At 42.5% G+C, this 9,679-nt stretch overlaps 1 protein-coding gene across 1 annotated transcript; it reads left to right on the forward strand.

Annotated features, from left to right (window-relative positions):
* Nucleotides 1–1,490: 1,490 nt before the first annotated feature.
* PtA15_3A770 (uncharacterized protein) lies at nt 1,491–2,579 on the forward strand (the record flags this gene model as incomplete). The annotated part of the gene is given in 6 exon segments (XM_053167771.1): nt 1,491–1,640; nt 1,749–1,787; nt 1,919–1,987; nt 2,058–2,234; nt 2,248–2,382; nt 2,406–2,579. The coding sequence occupies 6 exon segments, from the start codon at nt 1,491–1,493 to the stop codon at nt 2,577–2,579; spliced, it is 744 nt and encodes a 247-aa protein (XP_053018955.1).
* Nucleotides 2,580–9,679: the final 7,100 nt, after the last annotated feature.

Below are 9,679 nucleotides of genomic sequence, written 5' to 3' on the forward strand. Positions count from 1 at the left end.
TTGTCAAAAAACTATCTACGCTCACGTCCTTTTGAGACAAAAATATACTCCGCAAGAGTTTGCTACACTTACCCTCTTAGAAGATATTGGTTTTTACAATCTCTTGACGCCTGGAATGAGGAAACATTTGCAACATCGTGGGTGATAGCAATTCTTTAATTACCATGATCATGCCTTCAGAAAATTCATTTCACATCTCATATTCTTCCTATTCAACCCTAATCTTTTGAACTCGTTAAGTGTTGGACTGTGAAGTTGCGTTAAATATACCAAGTGACGTGTGTAAAAATCAAAGTAAGTCTAGCTATCTTATCTCTATTTATTCATCTTGATGTATTCAAAATGACGTTTTGCATTAGCTAAGGCATTGGACTTCTCATCTCTACCTTCCCGATCCAACTGATCCAAGTATATTAAAGCTTGAGAATCATGGCAAAAAAAATCCAAGGGTTCCCCCTACAAAATACCAAAATCACAAAAAAAATGCCACTAGGGATTCCCCTTTACAAAGAATCATAAGAAAAAGGCCAGGGTTTTCCCCACATAAAATACATGGCACAACAAAGTCACATTACAACAATTTATTCAAAAAAGTAACACGCAACCTGCCACCTAATCCAGCAAGCTGAGATATGTCTAACAGGGTCAAAAAACAAGTGGGAGGATGGCCCCCAGCGGTTAAGCAAAGGGGAGCCAACAAATAATCCCCGCCGGACTGCGCAAGTGCAAAAGCGGACGGGGTGAGACAAAACCCCCGCTGAAAACACAGCCGGGGGAGTTGCCTGGCTTTTACCCCACACTCCAGAGGCTCGTTATATACTCAAAACCCGCACTCACACCACCACTCGTGTCTACACCTCAATAGGCCTCAATGCGCAATACTCGGTTGCTACCTTGTTGAAAATGCCACGCCGCACCGCCCTTGGTTGTTATGTTGTTGCAAGTGCCACACCAAATCATTGCCAACTGTAGCCAGTCAGTTGCCAGGGGCTCACCAGCCACTAACCCAAAGCTAACACACCCGAACCTCCAACCATCCTTCCCTCCCAGCAGTCATCACAATGAACAGACCCTCAGCTCAACACATCTCACAACTCACCCGGCCCAGTCAAGAAGGACTAAAAAAAATATCCAACTGACCCTCATACCGGTTGCCTCCCGTTTTGTTGCATGCAACAGCTCTCACAACAAAATACACCAAGCCACAACAATTGACCACCTGACCAGCCTCATTTGCAACCAGAACTCTCCTTGCGCCAAGGTCCTCAAGCTAGAGGTCTACTGAGGTGTGAAGATTGCACTCTATTTCTTCTCACTTGCAAGCTTTCCATTTCCCTGAGCCAAAGCAAGCTCTTGCTCCACCCCATCTCATAACAAATACCTCTCAGTCAAATCTACATACAAAGCTTGGCTCTGAGGTAGAAAAGCCTAGCCCAAATGAAACTATTCCCCCTCACGATTGGCGCAGACCTACGCTTCATACCATGACTATGATTGCCGAGTGGCCACCACCACCACCAGGTTCCATACCGGATCTACCAATTGTGCATATTCTCCGTTCAGGCACCTTGAGCCGCACTCGGGCTACACCTAGCGCACGACTTGCAAACAAATCTCGGAATCTTGCTGAGTTTGATCCCGTCCGTCATTTCCTCTTTATTTATTGTCGGTCTCCTCCAGGAGGAGACTTGGTCAATCAGACTAATGCTGAAGCGACTTCTCATCTTTATCTACCTTCTTTTTCCTAGAGGGTTGCTGTGAAATCAAACAGAGGCAAACATTACGAGGTAAATAGACGAATACTCAAGACAAGAGAAACTCAGACAGATTGCCCTCAGAGGTAACCTTCCGCAACAGCTGTCTTGTTTCTGCAAGCAAGGCCGCTAATTATCATCCGCTTTGTTTGTTGCTTGCACAGATGATGCCCAAGATTGACGCTGTATTCACCAACATTGAACAGTGTGAGATGAAAACTGAGTGGCTGACTGTAAGTCCATTTTTCTTTTCCTTGCGCCTTCCATTCTTTTTTAACATGATTTCTTTTTCGGTCAAGCAAGCTGAGCAAGGTACTGAAACGAGTTTGGGTCCTCGAAGAACGGAAGATTCCATTGGAAGCTCAATGCAACAGTAGAGGAAGAGTGTGTGCTCTCCAGGAGAAATGGAGAGATCTACTTGGATCAGATGAAGAGTCGAGTCATCGCCCCAAGACTGCTGCTGGAAATAATCAAGCCAAGGTGAATGCTTCAGCCGGGCAAGGAGAACATAGATCCGACTGCTAGGAAGAAACTCGAGGAAGCAGTGATGATCAACGGGAAAGAACCAATGAAGGCATCCAAGCCGGACGATGTGATGATGGATGAGGACAATTCAATGCCCTTCCAAGTGACAAACATTGATGAAGATAGACTAGCGTCGTTGAGGCTTCTCGCGCCAAAGATGCCAAAATCAAAGAGCCTGAAACCGAGGCCCCAGAGACGTCTCCCCCTCAAGCCAATGATGATCAGAATGCTGTCAACGTTCAGTCCGAGCCAATCGAGGCTGAACGCAACACCGACACGAACTCACGGGATCTAGCGTGAACTGCCCAGGTCTTTGATGCCTGTGCAATCAACCATCTGCCGCCCACCCAGCCCAAGGCCGTCTGGCAGGCCGTTGGCACCAGTAAAGCCCGCCATTATTCAGTGCTCCGTGGTGTCAACCCTATACGTCCCTGCTAATCTTTAAATATAAGCATACCCTGAACTACTGTTGACCCAATTATCACCAACAAAGAAAACAAAAGGGCAAATTGGACCAATAAAAAGCCAAATCATCTCTTTTATTCCTTGTTGTCTTAAAGAATGACAATTAGGGTTCTCAGATTTAAAAATGTACAAATTTTGAGCCTTATGAGTGCAACTTCCCTGTTGAGAAATGTATATGAAATTTTTTCCTGTGGGTAGCTGAGGGAAAAGAGAAGATCACAATACACAAACATATATACTGAACATTTTACTCTTAGTTACAGAGTAAATGATGAAAAGATTGCATGTCACCCAAATTTGAGAAGCCTAAATGTACATATGATGACCCAGTCACAGATATAATGGGGGTTCTCAAAGTTGTGACATAGTGGCATATGTCATGAAAACATACAACCTTATTTGCGGGGACTGTCAAATGCTTCCCTGCAAAAACGGTGTGTATGGCAGTATGTCACATTTGTATGTTTTCAACTTTAAGAACCCTGAATGATGACTTAATGAAAGATAAGCTCTCCTCAGACTCCTCTTGGTGTGCAGTGATATCAGTGTTGGACCACCATTACCAGTAACAACAATGGTGACAGCCAAATACATTATGTTCTTGTTACTTTAAGGATTACCATAGCAATAACCACCACTGCAGAAACAATTGTGTCCACCGTGAGCAGTTGGCATGTGGTAACTTTGAGGAAGCTTCTGGTGTTACGGACAGTTACAACTTACGTCAGCCTTATTGAAAGTTTGACTCAAACAAGATTCAATGCACAGTGACTGTGCCAACAAAGGCACATGTGCATTCAGGTGGAGCTAAAATGGCAGCTTGGCTTGAGTATCCTACATTTCAACTGCAAAAAGTTGATCCAGTTTTTTTTTGCAGTGCACCCACCATTGCTTATACTCTTCTCAGGGTGCAGATAAAGCTACCACATCATGTGATCAAAAAAGGTCTGCATTTGAGCTAACAAATACAATGTTTTCTTGCTGGCTTGTGGTATATATTTTTCCCTGGAAGTTACAGCGGTGCATACTGGTAAACTGTTTCATTGATTTATTTCAAAGTAAGAATAATAATGTAAAAATCTTGCCATGAAAAGGCTCAAACTGAAATATCCATTGATTACTTTTTCATACCGGTGTTTTGATATGCTTGTGTGACTGAACATGCAGCGGCGCAGCCGCCTTGGCCTCTAGTCTGATTTAAAATTTCCAGAAACAACATGATATTGCATCGTCAGACAAAATTATTCGCTATGCACAAGGTAAACCAATACCCTATCTTCCCCTATCCAAACATATTGCTAATTAAACAATTTCACTCCCAGGCAGACATGAATTACCAAATATTGTAATACCCAACTGCTATACAGATTCATCAGCTGAAAGGAAGCTTGAGAAAAATCTTGATTCAATTATTAAAAAGTTTGAAATGAATAGCCATGAGCTAAAAAAAATCAAACATGGCGGGATGTCTCTAAAAGAACATGAAGTTCTTTCGGAAGAGCAAGCTAAGTTATTATCAAGTCTCATAGAAGTATCTTCAAAAGGACCTTGTATCTGGCAAAGAATGCAAGAGAAACTTACCAAAAAAGAGGCTCTACGGCTTCAAGTATTCAGTCATTTAGTCAAAAGAATGAACTCCCTATTGGATCAGTCCAGCGCTGAAGATAATAGACTTTTTGGTTCTGTGTTTGCCGATTTCCTGTACTCAATGACAAAGGGTAAGTACTGATTTGTATAATTTTTTGAGAAGCGGTACTTAGCAGTTCTGACCTATAATGACCCTTCCTAAATGTTCATCACGCTTAGAAGTGACGGAGTTTCTGCAAAGATCTGATGATATTGGTTGACTAGAATGTCTAGGAAACAATAAACTTATGAGAAATCTTATCAATGAGGAGGCCGCAAACAACATCAACGATTTCATATCAAAATCAGAAAATGTTTGGCTTGAGACCAAATGGACTTTGTTAAAGAAAGGGGCCAACAACATATGCCCCGTGGAAATAGCAAAGGACTCACTCAGGTTGATACGTGAATATGGCTCTGGAAGACTCCCTAAAGATGTCCATGAAGGACTGGTGAACTTGATGTGGCATTTACGTCATGGAGACGGGCCCGGGCATCTGGAACTGGGAGTATTTTACTTGGCTTTTCTAGATCCGGTTGATTACAGCGTGTTTGCTTTCTTTCAAAGAGTGGATCCTGAAGATGTGAAAAAAGCGGTACAGTCTGAACAAGCAAACCTTGATGGGTTGACCGAGGAAATGCAAAATAGACTGCAAAGATCAAAAGAAGAACCAACTGTGTACACACTTTAAATATTTACTCCTCAAAATCTTTTTAAACAAGTTCAATTAACTAACACCACCGCGCCCACTGGAAGCTAAAACCAAGTCTTCCTGTAGTACGCAGGGCATGTGTTGAAAAGCAGCTCCTATGAGGAAGGATACTTCAATAAAAAAAAATCTAAAGTGGTGAAATTTTCAAACTTGGCCCTACCAAATTGCAGGAACCAAGGAAACTCTCCCCTCAACTCTGACAATATTTGAGAACCACCTTTGCCTTGTGTATCATATGATGTAGCTAGAGTACAAGGCGGCTACGCCGCTGCCAACACTGGGTCGCTACGCTACGCTACGCTACGCTACGCTACGCTATTTCAGCGCTATGCGTTAGCGTAGCGGCAAAAAGCGCCCATCTATTTTGCATAGCGTTAGCGCGCTGTTAGCGCTGCTACGCTGCGCTAATTTTCAGCGGCGCTAACAGCGCGCCAATTCTTTGTTAGCGTTAGCGCGCCGCTACAGTCGCTACGCTACGCTGCGCTGCGCTACACCGCTTTTAGCGGAAAAAAAGCCCTTTTTTCCCGCTAAAGGCGCTGTAGCGCAGCGTAGCGCGCGCTCTTTTGCGCCCTGCATGCGTAGAGTTAGCGCAATTGCGCGCATCTGCGCTAACGCTACGCTATCAGCTAAAATAGCTGCGCACCGCGTGCGCACCGCGTGCGCGCAGCGTTAGCGCATATGCGTGCAATTGCGCTAACGCTACGCTAAAAAATAGCGCATTCGCGCTGCGCTACGCTACGCTAACCGCTATGGTTAGCGTAGCGACCCAGTGTTGCCGCTGCACTTGGAGGGGCCTAGTCTCAGTAATTTATAAAATCAAAATAATTCTCCTTGCAAGAAATGGAAAATGAGAAAAATGCACAATCATCCATTGTGAAACTGCCAGTTTTTGGCATTCTTCCACATGAAGAATAATGAAACCATGAGGAATATAATGGTAGAAATTTTGACACATTGATTAAAAAGGTATAATTTTCTTGTTCAATACAAGAAAGGATGGGGTCCATTAGGCAACCAAGTGATCATGAGAGGAAAATAGAAGAGAAAGAAACGGAAAATCCACAATCTTGAGGGTTTTTGATGACTCATTACTGGACATGGCCAACACAGATTACATTGAGAAAACACATCGGGAGACACCTCCAAGATCCCAGGAACATCACCAAGCATCACAAACACAAAAACACTTTGCTTTAATACTACTACAGGCAATCATAATTTGTTGAGACATGCTTCACTGCTTATAATTGAAATTTATTTCCATTTATAAATGCTGTGAGGACAATGATTGATAATGATGATACACATAGCTGAAATTCAGGAGAATATGAATTAAAAAAAAATTCTTGTAAAATGGATGATCTGATGAATGGATGATATGAAAAACAAATTCATAAACATAATTTTCTGATTGGGTGAGTTTTTCAACAATCTCTTTTGATTCAAATCAATGTGGTTAACAGGCTGGTCTCCACCATACAAAAAAAGGAGAAAGGAGGCAATGATACATAATAGAATGTCATCTACACTGCAAAAGTGGGAGAAAGACACAATCTTTAACATTATCATATATTGAAGACCCAAAATTGTAGAAATTGGCAACAAAAGCATGACCTTCTTTAGAGGGCTTCTTGCAATGAGCAGAGCTGGTGTGCGCAGCAGACTTCCTAGCAGGCAATAGAGCTTCAGTAGCAGTGCCAGTTGCCAATGAAGTGAGTAAATTGGAACATATTCATCTACCAAATGGAGGTATTTCAGCAAAAACACCAAGGGCTCAAATTTTTGATTGAAGGGTGGGAGAAATGCTGACAGTGGGAAAAGAACTGCAAAAAGCCCTGCCTTTATTAATTCAGAAAAAAACCAAAAAATGGCAGGAGATTTGTTGCAAAGGCTCATGTGACACGTTGATGATCTGTATTGAGTCGATTACAAGTGCCCTGCTGTCAACCTCAAAGCTGCAAACGGTACAATACCAGCCCGGCGAGGGAAAAAAATGAGCCCAGGAAGACCAACCAACAACGAGGTCGGCCCCGGTGGGGGCCGGAAGTGAGTGAGGAGAGGAAGCAAAGGGTTGGCGGCGGCCTGGGCAGTGTTGCTTGACAGGGGAGGGCCCTTCACAACAGATGAAGCAACCAGAAGTTATGTCAGTCAGTTGTGAGTTTCAGCAAACAATTGGTGCACAAATATCTTAATTTGGAAAACCCTACCTGTAGATATCTTGGAAGGGAACCTGAAACTTGAGGGGTAATACAGAGGCCAAAAGGAACATACTAACACCAAAAGAGTTACTTCCCAAAACAATTTTCTCAGGAGAATTCACTGCAAGAAAAACTCTAGAAACTGTTTGCAGTTGAGATGCAGCAAGCTTGAATCAAGCCTCAGCTCAAGCTGGAGTCAAGCACCCAAATTCCATGCTGGTGCACCTTGAGTGTGTACCTTGTTCAGCATCTCAACGCTGAACATGCAGTAGGCTGAGGCAAATTTTCAACCTTGAAAATGAGAATACCCCTGAGCAACCTTTTATTTGCTTTGAGCAAACACTCCATCTGCCATTGAATCCAGCCAGAATAGCATAACAGGGGTATGTACACATGAAAGGTGTCAGCCTTAGAGATACATCAAGTATCCAAAAGACTGCAATAACTTAGTAAATAATAATAATTAGTGAATTCTTATTGCAGAATCAGATTCCTCATCATAAACTAAGGGGGGTCTCCCACTCAAAGTAACCCCTTATTCCTATTCCTTCATGTACTAATTGTATAAATAAGAATTGGCCCCAGAAAGCGCCCAAAAATAGTATTACATACCAAAAATTAGTAAAATAAACAAAGTACATAAAAATAAACTGTTGTACATTAAAGAGTAATATTAATCGTGTGAAAATACCCCGTGAAAGTATTATGTAGACTTCTACTGAAGCTCTTTCACATGACAATTGGTTATAAACATGTCATGTGACAGAGTCAGGGAAATTAGTCTATTGTAATACAAATAATTTGCCCACAGCCAAGCCCTGTTCACGGCTACACCTCAGGATACTCCCATAGGGAGAAAAGGACTTAGTGGTTGCGCCCACTGAAGTCCCCTCTATAAATAGAGGCCTATTTGGCCCTCAGGAAAAGATCCCCCAGACCATTCACCGCCCAGAAACTGTAAGTTTGCCGTGAATATTCTCCCCTGCTACTAATGTAGCCCCTTTTCCTTTTAAACCACCCTTTGCATGCAAAATCCACTGAATTAAACCCTTTAAATCATCAAAAATCCCTTATTAGCATATCTAAAGCTTTATCCTTATAAGTAGTTGCCGTAAGACCTCCGCCTCTGTCAAGCAGCCAATCAGTTTAAGCGCTTACCACCTACTTTTACGCCAAATTAATTCCCTGTAGTTAATAATTACATATTATTAATTACATAATTAATCCTTCCTCTGTTATAGAGTGTTTAAACCCTTGTAGTGGCCATATTTGCCATGTAACAAGCTTGGTAATTTATATTACCAGTGTTTACATCAGCACAGTTATAGTGCTAGGGCCCAAAAACCCTTATTTTGACGGGTTTTTTGCCTTAAGCTTCATAAACAGAGCTGTCAAAAGGGATATCTACATATGAAAGGAATATGTACGCATGAAAGGGGAATGTGATAAGGTGTATTGACACATAAAAGACACAAATGATCAAAGGGGTATGTATGCATGAAAGGGTTATGTGCAGTAAGGGGTCTTTGCACATGAAAGGGATATGTGAACATCACCTGAATGATGAAAGGGGTATTGAAAGGGATGTAAAAAACTCAAAGGGGACATGTAAACATCAAAGGGTCATGAATGCATGATGAAAGGGGAATGTACACATTGTGAAAGGGATACATGCACATGAAAGGGATACACACACATGAAAGGGATACACACACATGAAAGGGGTATGTGCACATAAAGGGGTATGTGCACATAAAGGGGTATTTACACATTATGAAAGGAATTTTGACACGAAAGGGGAATGTGCACAGGTATCAACTCAGCATTTTGGAGCCTGCATGTACTCAGTTTTTTGTACCTCAGACTCACTCTTGCATAAATTATACAATGTCCATGGAATCAACCAGTGCTTGATTCTTGCATGAGGCACAGCTTGCCTTGAGCTCTTGCATCTCAATTGCAAGCAGTTTCTAGATTTTTCTTGCAGTGATGGTTAGGGACAAGCGGCGGCAACCTTCACAAAGATATATTGAGCGCCTTGGCTAATCTTTCTCCGTCGACGGCTCGAGCTTCCCTGTTGCAATTGCACAATATGAGCAGACCTCGTTTGATCCCCCTCGCCATTGCATTTGTGATAGGCGCCATGGGCCATTGTACTCATCCTTGGAGTTTGGTCCGGCGCTATGAGCTTTTGTCGGTGTTCCAGGTGTGTACGAATGAACTGTTATGTTGGCATGAAACCTGAAGCTTGAGGGGATAATACAGAGTCCAAAGCAAATGTACTCACCCCAAAAGAGTTTACTTCCCAAAACGATTTTCTTGAGCCAGTGGGTAAGGACAAGCGGTGGCGACCTTGACAAACATACATATATTGGGCGCCTGTGCCAATCCTTTCCCA

Source organism: Puccinia triticina, chromosome 3A, assembly GCF_026914185.1.
Source record: "Puccinia triticina chromosome 3A, complete sequence".
Lineage (NCBI taxonomy): Eukaryota > Fungi > Basidiomycota > Pucciniomycetes > Pucciniales > Pucciniaceae > Puccinia > Puccinia triticina.